Here is a 13,370-nt window from a genome sequence, read left to right on the forward strand (position 1 = left end):
ATTTTGATAGAGCAAATCATGATAGCAACTCTACATCTCTTCTAAATGTGTCTGAGGAACAGATTCTGTGCTGGACAAAGACTGGATTTGAATAGAAAATAGAGATGAAGCATTTGTCAAGCACTGGTTTTGTATGTTTGCTAAGCCAGGCCCAGTGCGCCCCTTTTAATTTCATTTATTTCTCTCTTTACTAGAAAACGTTATGTGATGTGATCCTTATGGTCCAGGAAAGAAAGATACCTGCTCATCGAGTTGTCCTTGCAGCAGCCAGTCATTTTTTTAACTTAATGTTCACAAGTAAGTATATTAAAGTAAAACATAATATTTTTTTCCGTGAGAATGAGGTGGAGTCTAAATGAAAATATCTTCCTAGTTTTTAAAGCACTTAAGAAATTAAGGCCATAAAACAATGAAGCGATTGAAAAGTGGTTGTGGTGAGGATTGAGCAAAAGAAAAATGTCTTTTCATCAGCCTTACAGGCCCAAAGCTTTTATGGATAAGGTACAGTTTCTACTTGAATGCCCAGTTTTCTTCTTGACCTTAGATGGAAAGGCAAAGAAGAAAATAAATGTTTAGGATAATTTGTCTAGCAAGTTAAACTAAATAAAAATGAAGTATGAAATACCATACTAGAAAGAACTCTAGATTTAAAGTTAAGAACTGGATCCAAGTCCTGGTTCCTCTGTTTAGTATTATTTTATGAGTTTGATCAGGTTATGTAATATATCTGCTTCAAGTTTTCTCTTTGATGCTGTGGCTACCTATAAGGTTTTTGGTAGAGAATGAGAGCTTTGTTAGCTATAGCTATATTTATTATAGCAGTTGCATTGCTGTAATTGTCATTGTTCTTGTAGATGTTTGCCAGCTACATCAGATGTAGTTTTGCACATAGCAAATTAGAAGAGTGCTACTAAAGTATTTTAGGACTTGGGGGAATACTAAGACTATTTTATGTATATGTTTACTTGGCTTTTTTTTTTTTTTTTTTTAAGAAATACACTAATTCACTAATTTCCTAGCTTATTTTAATTTAAGGTACTTTTTCAAGTGTGGAGAATTAATTTGCATTTATTATAGGAATGTTGGGCTTTCTGGGTATATTTTTTCCAGAGAAATCTCTGTCCTATTATTCTTTTCCATATTTAACATGACCTGGAATGATCTGGCCCTCAGTTAAACTAATAATAGTACTCGTGACATTTATATTTCTTCTCTTCATTTTAGCTAACATGCTTGAATCAAAGTCCTTTGAAGTTGAACTCAAAGATGCTGAACCAGACATTATCGAACAACTTGTGGAATTTGCTTATACTGCTAGGTAAGTTAAGAAGGATCATTTACGTTATAGAGAAGTAAGGTTGGCATCTACCACGCTGGAGCATAGTGGTGACAAATTGGTATGCTTCAAATTCTTCAACATGAAAAACTACAAGGATGGGGAAGTTTGAGGAACCTATGCCATACTGATGCAAGGACTGAAAAGTTTAATTTTCTGTTTAATTTCGGGGACTAATAGGATACGTTTTACAATAGCATTATTTAAATAATAAATTGTAGGAGATTAATATTCACTTTAACTTCTTTGCAGAATTTCTGTGAATAGCAACAACGTTCAGTCCTTGTTAGATGCAGCAAACCAGTACCAGATTGAACCTGTGAAGAAAATGTGTGTTGATTTTTTGAAAGAACAAGTTGATGCTTCAAATTGTCTTGGTAAGAAATCAGATTCCTACTAAAAACCAAACTTTAATGTGTATTTTAATTTTAAAAAGTGTGTTCATAAGTATCTTCATTTAATTTTAAAGACATTGTCCACTAGAAAATATGCTCAAAATACATTTTAAGAGATGCTTAAGGAGGTGCCTATTAATCTAGGCCTCAAGAAGCCCATTAAAAACTGTACTACAAAAAAACAACAACAACAAAAAAAACTGTACTACATTTTCTAAAATATAAAATAACTTTAATAATGATTTTTTATGTATCTGGAATGAAGAGTAAGAATTGCATCTGGTGGTGGTGTGATATATGATATCATAAGTATGAGTGTTCACCTTTGTTGAAGCACTTAAGATTGCTACAGTCTGTCTTGAATGAGAAAACTGGGGTTGTATATATTGTCTGAGGTCTTATAGCTAGTATGTGGAGGTGCTGAGGTTGGAATTTAAGTAGTCTTGTTCTCAACTACTACACTATGTTGCCTCTTCACATTGTCAGTTATGCTAGCTGTTGTTTACTAGAAGACCTAAAAATCCTAGACTATAAAGTAAGATACTAATTAAGGGACTCCTATGGGGGCACGTGGGTGGCTCAGTCAGTTAAGCATTCAACTTTTGATCTCAGCTCAGGTCATGATATTGGGGTCTTGAGAGTGAGCCCCATGTTGGGCCCCACACTCAACACAGAGTCTGCTTATCCCTCTCCCTCTGTTCCTCTCCCTGCTTGTGCATTTGTCTCTCTCCCTCTCTCAAATAAATAAATAAATACATCCTTTAAAAAGACCAGTCTCTAATCTCACCTGTGCAATAGAGACATTCTGGGATGAGTCTATTTCTCTGGGCCATAGTTTGGGGCTCCATTCATCAATAAGATTAACGTTACTGAGATTTTACTTATTTCTCCTTATATAAATATTCTCACAAAATTTATTATAAAAAGGGAATTCAAAGAAGTTTTTGGAAGATGATGACTTAAATATTTTTCCCTAACTCCCTACCACTCTAAATTTCCAACCAGGTACTTCAACTAAAAGAAAAACAGAGTAGGGAGTGGATATGATGGTACAAAGCATACTGTGGAACCTGGAGCAAGTTTGTGCTAACCACATCTTGGGCTTTGGGCTTCTGAGGAGACCATTTAGGAGTTTTACTTCTGGATCCCTCTGTCATCATTGTTTTCAAAGCTGAGAGGAGGGACAGCATAGCAGCCTAAAAGAGAGCCTGATTCTCTCGGGCTATCAATGGGGCAAAGATAATGGCCCAACCAGTTGAGCCAACTACACTCTTGTACCCAAAGGAACTACTTCAGCCTGCTTTCTGTTTAGCCCTGAGTGTGGCTCTACCTGTGAGCTGATCAGAGAACGCTTTGTTTTTACCACTTGTCAGTTCTCTGCTGCCTAGAAGACCCCAGCAAGCTGTTTTCCATGAATACCAAAGGAACTTATGACACCTGATGGAACTGGGCAAAAATCATAATAGATTAAAGGAAACCCAGTAGTTTGAGGGACAGAAAGCAAGCTAAATAGCCAAAATGAATGTTTCCTATAAATAAATTTAATATAAGAAGAGGAGAACTTAAGATAGAAAGGATGCATATGAAGGGGGTGGGGGGAAGCTGTGATTTTCCATGAAATTCCATTGAATTGAAAAATAGAATGGATATTCCTAAAAATCAGACTAAAGAAGATCAAACAGAGAAAACTGCCTCATGATAACAAAATAAAAATGCAAAGAAATGGAAATAATTAGTGAAAACATAAAAGACGAAAGGAAGATGAAGGGACACTGATATGAAGTAGGAAGTTCAGAAGGAACAGATGGAGGAAATGCAGTATCAAAGAAGTAATAAAACTTATTTGAGCTCAAAAAAAAACTTTACTTTTCACACCAAATTATACTAAGTACCAGACCTGATGAAGTAAGATATTCCTCTCCTAGATATATCCTAGTGATATTTTTTGCCTCCAAAATCAGGAGAGAACTTCTCTTTGGGGTGATAAAAATGCTCTGGCACTAGATAGTGGTGATGGTGGCACAACATGGTGAATAAACTAAATGTCAATAATGGTAAGTTTTATGTTGCATATGTTTTACCATAATTTTTTAAAAAACCAATATAAAAAGAATTTATAAGCTTTTAGAGAAAAAGAGTATGGTAGGTTAGCCAGAAATTGGCCACAAATTCTTTCCATCCCTGTATGAGTCTTTGTATATGTGACTTTGTAGCCTTCAATCAAGAGGTAGAGTTTTTTCCCTGTGTAGCCTAGGCTTGGCCATGTAGCTTGCTTTAGCCTCTGGGACATTGGCAAATGTGACATGAGCAAAGGCTTAAAAATTGATTATGCATTGGGGCTTGCCCTTCTTTGCTGCTGGGGACTCTTTTGCCATCATGAAAAGATTAGAGGCCATTTGGGGCACAGATGAGCTGTACTAGCTGATGTCTGTACCAGCCAGCTTACTTACTACGAGATAAGTAAATGAGGCCAGTCTAGACCATCCATTCCCAACTGAGTAACCAGCTAACTACAGACATAAGCTAAACCAGCCATGTTCAAAAGAACCACCCTGTTGACTCAGAGAATTGCAAGAAATAATACGTTACTGTTATGTTGAGCCACTAAGTTCTAGAGTTGTTTTTCCTGCAGCACTAGATAACTGGGGTTCCTGGATGGCTCACTTGGTTAAGCATTTATCTTTGCCTCAGGTCATGATCTCAGGGTCCTGGGATCAAGCTCTGCATCGGGCTGTCTGCTCAGCTGGAAGTCTCCTTCTCTGAGCTCGCTCACATGCTCTCAAATAAAATCTAAAAGAAATAGATAACTAATATAAAAGTTTACTTAAAAAAGAAAGAGAATCAGAAAGAATGACATTAATTTATCTGTAACAGGAAGTTAGAAGGTAGTAGAATTCGACATGCAAATGGAGGAAAAAAATTACATTTTAAAACATTCATTGGACACATTGCTAAGACAAATATTTTTTTAAAGATTTTATTTATTTATTTATTTGACAGAGAGAGAGAGAGAGACAGTAAGAGGGAACACAAGCAGGGGGAGTGGAAGAGGAAGAAGCAGGCTCCCCGCTGAGCAGGGAGCCCAGTGCAGGGCTCGATCCCAGGACCCTGGGATCATGACCTGAGCCAAAGGCAGACACTTAATGACTGAGCCACCCAGGTGCCCTTGAAGAATTATTTTAAAAAGAATTTTTAAAGAGATATTAAAAATGAACTTACAGGCTATATAGAAATATATGACAATAAGCACAGAAAAAATCAAAACTTTGGAATGTGACTCAAGTATTTCTTTAAAGAGAATTTGTAGTCTTCAAATACTTCCAAATAAATGCATTTATTTTTATCTCAACAGAGTAGTCTACTTGAAGAGGTAGAAAGGAAAAATTTTTACACCTAATGAAAGTAGAAGAAAATACCTTTTTAAAGTAAAATTAATAAAATAGAAAAATAACCCTAATAGACTATAGATTGGCCAGAGAAACAAAAGCTAATTATTTCAAAGAATGGTATGAAATACCTAACAAGTCTAATCAAGAAGGAAAGATGAGGAGCATCTAGATGGCTTAGTCAGTTGAACCTCCAGCTCTTGGTTTCGCCTCCGGTCATGGTCACAGGGTCCTGGGAGCAAGACTCCCCCCCGCCCCCCCAGTCAGCCAAATTGAATCCATCAATGAATATCTTTTTAAAAATAATTCTTTACCAAAAAAAGTAATAATAATAATACTTTGCCACCCTGGTGTGAGATATTGGTAGTGGAGGAAGTTGTTTGTTTGTGGAACAGGAGTATATGGGAACTCTGTACTTCCTATTAAATTTTGCTGTGAACCTAAGACCACTGTGGACCTTAAAATCATATCAAAATTTTCTTACAGTAGAATGTTATAAGCTTATTTTAAAATTTATTTACAAAAGAAAATGTTTGACACTAGCCAAGAAAAAACGTGAAAAAACATTGAAGGGGCTTTTTCTACAAAGTATCAAAATCAGCCATACTTAAGTCAGTATGGTATTGGCATAAGAATAAACAAATCAATAGAATAGAAAAGGACCCAAATTTATGAAATTCATTCAGCCTCGTATTTCTGGAGTCATATTTTATCTTCAGTATATGTTTGGGGTTTTTTTAAGTCATTTTCTATTCATTTACTTTCTTCTGTATTTAGGTATAAGTGTGCTAGCAGAGTGTCTGGATTGTCCTGAATTGAAAGCAACTGCAGATGACTTTATTCATCAGCATTTTACTGAAGTTTACAAAACTGATGAATTTCTGCAACTTGATGTCAAGCGAGTTACACATCTCCTCAACCAGGACACTCTGACTGTGAGAGCAGAGGATCAGGTGACTAAATTGTCTTCCCACATTTTTCTTAGTAAAAATATCCTTATTGATTTCTTATGTTTCATGTTTGGATACATGACAAGGAAAAGAATCATATTAGGAGAGAATCTGTTCTTTAAACAGAGTATTCCAAAATCGTTTCATAGGAAAAGTAAATCTTGGGTGCTTGCAAGGCTTTCTGTCTGAGAGGTAGGCCATTTGGTAGAAGTAAAGTTTATTGGATACCATGGTAGGAAGAATAATGCTTCCCCTCCAAAGATATCCACATCCTAATCCCCAGAACCAGTAAGTACCTTACATGGCAAGTGGGACTTTGCAGATGTGGTAAGTTAAAGATCTTTGAGATGAAATTATCTAGGTGGGCCCAATGTAATCACTAGACTCCTTAAATGTGGAAAGAGAGGCAGAAGAGTCTGTGTCAGAGTGATGGGATGTAAGAAAGACTTGGCCAGTGATTGCTGGCTTTGAAGATGGGAGGAAGAGGCCACAAGCCAAGGAATGCAGGCAGCTGGGAAAGGCAATGAAATGTTTTCTCCTCTAGATCCTCAGGAAACCCTACTGACAACTGATTTTAACCCAGTGCGACACATTTTTACTCTCAAACTATTGGAGGTGTAAGCTGGGTACAGGCATTTGGGAGCTAGGTGGTCCAACAGTAACACTTTCATATGCAGACATTCAGTTAATCCCTCTTTTCAGTCCCACACCCTTCTCTGTATTTGAAGGCAGTAAATTTATGATAATTTGTTACATCAGCAATAGAAAACTAATAGAGGTACTATAAGATCATAAGCCTTGAGTTACTTTTCTTCTAAAGATTAAAAAAAAAAAAGATTTGCACTGAGCCATTTTTGTCTGGTCTTAATGGCCCAGAGTCATTGGTTATAGTAGTCTGCAAATTGACAAGTTGGACCTGGAAGACCTGGCTAGGCAAACAACAATAACAAACACAACCACACTTCTCAGTTATGTGACTAAAATTAACTGACTTACATGCATTATGGAAAGGGAATTTAAAAATAACTTTAGTCTGAAGAAAACCTGGCAAATGGTATCCACAGATCATCAGACCTGATGAGCACTGCGTATAGGTTAATATTGTCAATGATAAGTCATGTTGATATTATGTACCCTTAATATAAAGTAAGGAGAATGGCATGGCACCTCTGTGGTCTTCCTCTGAAAAAACTGTAATTCTGGTCTAATAAGGAAAACATAAGACAAACCCAAATTGAAGGACATTTTACAAAATATCTGAGTAGTAGGGGCGCCTGGGTGGCTCAGACAGTTGAGCATCTGCCTTCAGCTCAGGTCATGATCTCAGGGTCCTGGGATCGAGCACTGCATCAGGCTTTCTGCTCAGCGGGGAACCTGCTTCTCCCTCTCTATTGCTCTGTCTGCTTGTGCTCTGTCTCTGTTAAATAAATAAAATCTTTTAAAAAAATTATTTTAAATAAAAATAAAAAAAAAATAGCTGAATAGCACTCAAAACTGTCGAAGTGATCGGAAACAAGGAAAGTCTGAGAAACTGTGATAGTCTAGAAGATCCTAAGGTGACACAATGAGTAATGAGATGTGGTATCTTTTATGGGTTATGGGACAGAGGGAAAAATTATATAAAAAACTAAAGTTTTGGAAGTATGGACTGTACTTAATTGATTCGTTAGTTGTGATAAGAGTATCTTGCTACTATGGTGAGTGCTGTGAAGTGTGTAAACCTGGTGAATCACAGACCTGTACCCCTGGGGCTAATAATACATTATATGTTAATAAAAAATAAATTTGTATATAAAAGAAGAGTACCTTGCTAATAATATAACACTTTAACAGCAGGGTGCAGGGTATATGAGGACTCTGCACTATCTTTGCAACTTTTTTGTAAATATAAAACTTTCCCAAGATTAGAAATTTATTTTTAAAAAAATAGACCAGTTCCCATAAAAAATTAATTCATATGGAGATCAGAACTTAGGCCATATTAACACTAACTCCAACTGAACCAACTTAAGTAGCTCAAACAATTATGTGGCAGACTTTTATGTTTATGAAATAAAAGGTGTGTTATCAGTGTGTTTAAACTCATGATTTGTGGGGCACCTGGCTGGCTCAGTTGGTAGAGCGTGGGACTCTTGATCTCAGGGCTATGAGCTCAAGCCCCATATTGGGCACAGAGCCTAATTTATTTACTTATTTATTTATATTTATTTATTTGAGAGAGCACAAGAGCAGAAATAGCAGAGGGAGAGAATCTCAAGTAGATTGCACCAAACGCAGAGCCAACTCAGGGCTTGAGCTCATAACCAGGAGTCAGATGCTTAACTGACAGTGCCACCCTGGGGACCCCTGGGCATGGAACCTACTTTAAAAACAAAACAAAACTAGTAATTTATAAATCAAATTGTGTTGATAAACTTGGACTTGTTTGGTAAAAATAAATGAGTGCTATAGTAATATTTTGAAAACAATTTTTATATAAATATCCTTTAAAATATAGAATTTTTATATTGTAAAGTTTCTGGAAAACAGGTATCAATTCATAATTAGGAATATTGTATTGAAATAACGTCATAGATGACCTTCATATGTCTTGGGGTGGAAACCTACCCCTGAGAAAATTAGTCTGTGTTCCTGGTACCGAGTGAACATGTATTGAAACTATCATTGACCAGTAGGTTTCTTTCCATTGAAATGTACATCACAGCTCCTTCTGAGAAGAAGTTACTTTTTTTTTTTAAGATTTTTTTTATTTATTTGACAGACAGAGATCACAAGTAGGCAGAAAGGCAGGCAGAGAGAGAAAGAGAGAGGGGAGGAAGCAGGCTCCCTGCTGAGCAGAGAGCCCAATGCAAGGCTCCATCCCAGGACCTTGAGATCATGACCTGAGCTGAAGGCAGAGGCTTTAACCCACTGAGCCACCCAGGTGCCCCCAAGAAGTTACATTTTGTTTTAAAAAAATCATAAATTCAGTATCCTCCTGTGATTGCATTATATAGTAGTAATTCTAAAAAATATCTATCTACAAGACTCATTAGAGCAGTGGGTAAACTATTGTGACATACAGGCAAGTATTTGGGAATGAAAGAAAATATCTGAATAAAATATTGGGTAAGTGGTTGTATCTTCATGAGATCCTCCCCCAACCTTCAGTATGAGAATAAATAGGTAATTGGAAATGTTGCTGCCTTCTAAGAACTTTATTTACTATGCTATTTTCCCTCCTTAGGTTTATGATGCTGCGGTCAGATGGTTGAAATATGATGAACCTAATCGCCAGCCATTTATGGTTGATATCCTTGCTAAAGTCAGGTTTCCTCTTATATCAAAGAATTTCTTAAGTAAAACGGTACAAGCTGAACCACTTATTCAAGACAATCCTGAATGCCTTAAGATGGTGATAAGTAAGTTGCCTTACTGTCCATTCGTAACCTGATCCTATAGCTAGTTTCTCTTGAGCTTAAAAACTTTAGAATGGATCAGACTCAGCACCAGGGAAAAACATTCAAGACTTAGCTCTTTTAGATACTTAATCCACAGGGGTTGTCAGCTCTTTACTTGAAGGAGACTTACATAAGCCCTTATTTTATAGGGACACTGTGATAGAAGGTAAAAATTATTTATACCTTGTTTTCTTTTGTGTATGATAGCTTTCATGCTCTTCATTACTGGTGTTTCATTTTTTATATTAGTCAACCAAATAGTGTACTGTGATCACTTTTTCCTTTTTTTTTTTTTTTTTTTTTGGCCTAGAACTAATAGGTGCCATACTTTTTCATTTACTTAGTTTTTCTTGACTTGGAGGCTAAATAAATGTTCCTCTGTAAATGTTCCCTAATAAAATTGTACAATTAGACAATCTGTTGCTTTTCTTTTATTTCTTGGAAACATCCTTCATAGAGCCTTCTTTCTACATATTCCAGTATGAACTGTTTGCACTCTAACCTTAAGTCACACTTACCTTAGACTTCCCTTCTCTGCCATCCTGGATGTCCTTTCACTTCTCTCGTAAGTTAGACCCACTGTCTTCCTGCCCCAGGTGTTCCCTTTTCATAAGTCTCTCTATTGAATGGAATGTATCCCCTGAAAGCTTCCTGAGATAGTATATCTGATAGTAAATATTTGGAGACTTGATGAATCTCATGTCTTTATTTTACCATAAAGAGTTGAAGGATTCTTAAACTGGGTATAGAATTATGTTGAAAATCATTTTCAGTTAGAATTTTAAAGGCAGGGGCGCCTACATGGCTCAGTGGGTTAAAGCCTCTGCCTTCGGCTCAGGTCATTATCCCAGGGTCCGGGGAGCAGCCCTGCATGGGGCTCTCTGCTCAGCGGGGAGCCTGCTTCCTCCTCTCTCTGTGCCTGCCTCTCTGCCTACTTGTGATCTCTCTCTGTCAAATAAATAAATAAAATCTTTAAAAAAAAAAAAAAGAATTTTGAAGGCATCGCTCCATTATTAACTAGCTTCTGGTGTTATTTTTGAGAAATCTGTCAAAATCTGTCAGTCTGACCCACTAATTTTTTTATTCCTCCTTTGTAAGCATTTAAAAATCTTTGGGGGGGGGGTGCTCCTGGGTAGCTTAGTCGGTTAAGTGTCAGGTCTTGGTTTTTGCTTAAGTTCTGATCTCCTGAGTCCTGAGATCAAGCTTGGCCTCAGGCTCTGCACTCAGCAGGGAGTCTGCAGCCAAGCATCTCCTTCTGCCCCCCCCATCTTGTGCATGTGCATGCACACGTGCGCTCTCTCTCCTCTCAAATAAATCAGTCTTTAAATAAATAAAATCTTTTCTCATATCCCTGATGTTCTTCTGGAAGTTCACAATAATGTAACTTGATGTGCCTCTTTTTTTTTTTTTTTTTTTTTAAGTTATGTTGGGCATTTTCTATCTTTTCAACAGATTTCTTTGTTCTCTGTTACTGGTATTGTGATTCTTCAGCAATTGAGTCTCTAATCTTGTCTCTCTTGTTACCCATCTTTGCTTCTTTGTTCTATCTTCTGAGAGATAGCCTTAATTTTTCTATCAACACTTTTATTTCAGCTCTTTTTAATTTCTGTGAGCTTTTATTTATTCTCTGGTTTCTTATTTCATGGCTGTAATATCTTATTCTGAAGTAGCATTGTAGTACCTTTCATGCTCTCTTGTCTGTGTTTTCTGTATTACCTTTGAATTTTGTTTTTCTCTTTTTGTTGCTATTGGAAGCTTTTCTTAAATGGTATCATCTGTGAGTCATATTTATAAGACTAATTTATTATTAAACTTGTAGGTAAGGCAGTATATGTGCATGGGCTCCTTACCTCTTGGGCTCAACTGCAGGGTAATCATTGTAAACACAGTTTCTTAATTGAGGAGCCTTCAAATGTCAGTATCTGTAGATACTTTCTCAGGTAGCTAGGTATAGACAGCTGTGTATAGACATTGCTTGGTAGGGAATATTTTGATACATAAACTTAGTCCTTGTCTTCAGGTTCATACCCTTCTCTGTGTGATTCCTTGAGACTAGAGTATCTCCAAAGACCAGTCCTCACACATCCTACAGTGGAGAAGGCATGGCAGATTACCTGACTGTGTAGGAGACCTGGCAGTTCAAATGTTGTTTATTCAGAATTTTAGAGTTCTCTTATCTTCATCCCCACCCCACTTTCTGGGATACTTTTTATCTCCAATTAGGAATCATTCCATGGTTCTGCAGGATAATTTGGCTTGCTTCTCATTGGCATCTCCTTCCACATCCATTTCGGTTTAGCATTCTATCTGCTACCTGTCTTCATTAACTTAAGTTTTAGGGTTACAGACCTATTATCAAAGGTAGAGTTTGTGTTTGTTACTTGCTTCCCTGTTGTCTGGGATGGCTTTTAAGAGAAGCGGAGAAAAAAAAGGTCTTAAAATGGCACATTCAATCTCAAGTTCTTTTATATTGTTAAATCTGAATCTGGCTTTAGAGGTTTAGTTGGAAATGTCTTCCTTATTCCAAGATGATTTTTTTTAATTTTATAAATTATTCTCATGCACTTAATAGATTTCTTCTTTTCTCCTTTTTTTTTTTAAATTTTAAACCTTATACCCAACTGAAATTTATTTGAATAAATAAGAATCTAGGTTGTTGGGTTTTTTTCCTTTGTAAGTCTGGCAAGATGGCCCAGTATCATTATCGAATAATTCATCTGTTCCCACTGATTTGAAATTCCCACTTATCTATACATACACAAAAATCAGTTTCTCTTCCATTTCATTCTGGTACCTTTTAATTATTGTTGTACCTCATTTAAATTCTATATCCTGGAGAATTTATAATTTTCTTCTTATAATTTCTACACTTAAAAAATTTTTTAGATATTTTTGTTGTTGCTATTATGAATTATATATTTTTCTTTGTATTAGTTATTATTGATCCCTTTTAAAACTTTTTTCAGTTGATTTCTCTTTTTCTAGGGCTTTAATTTTTTATCTGCTATAAAGATAATTCTAGCTTTTCCCCCTATTATCTTGTTACATTGCCCTATTACATTAAATGGCTTTTTCATGACAGTGTTCAATTAACTGATAATGGTGATAAATGGCAGCCTTGTCTTTTCCTTACTTTAATGGGAATACCTTTAGTTCTAGTGGTGTGGACATGGGTTTTGACTGTTGTTGGCTTATGTATATGTGTGGTACATAGGTGGATATGAGTGGAGTGGATAGTAGGTGTCTATAATTAAGAAAGTACTTTTCCTAAATCTTAAACTTTAATAAACACCTATAAAAGTTATTTTTTTCCTGAGTTTGAGGATTTTGGCAAATATTTCTTTAGTGTTATTGTTTTAAAATTTGGTATGCATATTTAAGCTATACAGAAAGGTATAAAAAATAATACAAATATTCATGAACTTACCTAGCACCTTAAGAAATCAGTACAGATGAAGCATCCAGTGTACTCCTTCCCAGTCACAGCTCCCATTCTTCCACCTGAGAGGAAACAGCCCTGAATATGGTGTTTGATTACCATACGATTCTTTAAACAGTTACCATATATATAGGCAACATCTAGTATTGTTTCGCATGTTTCTAAACTCTTTTATATAAATGTTACATTGTATGTATTCTTCTGGAAATTGCTTTTAAAAATACTTTGTAGGGGCGCCTGGGTGGCTCAGTGGGTTAAGCCGCTGCCTTCGGCTCAGGTCATGGTCTCAGAGTCCTGGGATCGAGCCCCGCATCGGGCTCTCTGCTCGTCAGGGAGCCTGCTTCCTCCTCTTTCTCTGCCTGCCTCTCTGCCTACTTGTGATCTCTCTGTCGAATAAATAAATAAAATCTTTAAAAAAAAAAAA

At 36.3% G+C, this 13,370-nt stretch overlaps 1 protein-coding gene across 4 annotated transcripts in view; it reads left to right on the top strand.

Annotated features, from left to right (window-relative positions):
• Window positions 1-13,370, top strand: part of KLHL7 (kelch like family member 7) — a 65,805-nt gene that overhangs the window by 20,204 nt on the left and 32,231 nt on the right. For all 4 annotated transcript variants that reach the window (XM_047694764.1, XM_047694762.1, XM_047694761.1 and 1 more), the window contains 5 exons: window positions 195-297; window positions 1,225-1,318; window positions 1,589-1,713; window positions 5,895-6,070; window positions 9,294-9,468. In XM_047694764.1, the coding sequence (XP_047550720.1) occupies window positions 219-297; window positions 1,225-1,318; window positions 1,589-1,713; window positions 5,895-6,070; window positions 9,294-9,468 (649 nt within the window). In that variant the 5' untranslated portion in view covers window positions 195-218. The remainder of the gene's footprint in view (window positions 1-194; window positions 298-1,224; window positions 1,319-1,588; window positions 1,714-5,894; window positions 6,071-9,293; window positions 9,469-13,370) is intronic.

Source organism: Lutra lutra, chromosome 11 (genome assembly GCF_902655055.1).
Source record: "Lutra lutra chromosome 11, mLutLut1.2, whole genome shotgun sequence".
Classification (NCBI taxonomy): domain Eukaryota; kingdom Metazoa; phylum Chordata; class Mammalia; order Carnivora; family Mustelidae; genus Lutra; species Lutra lutra.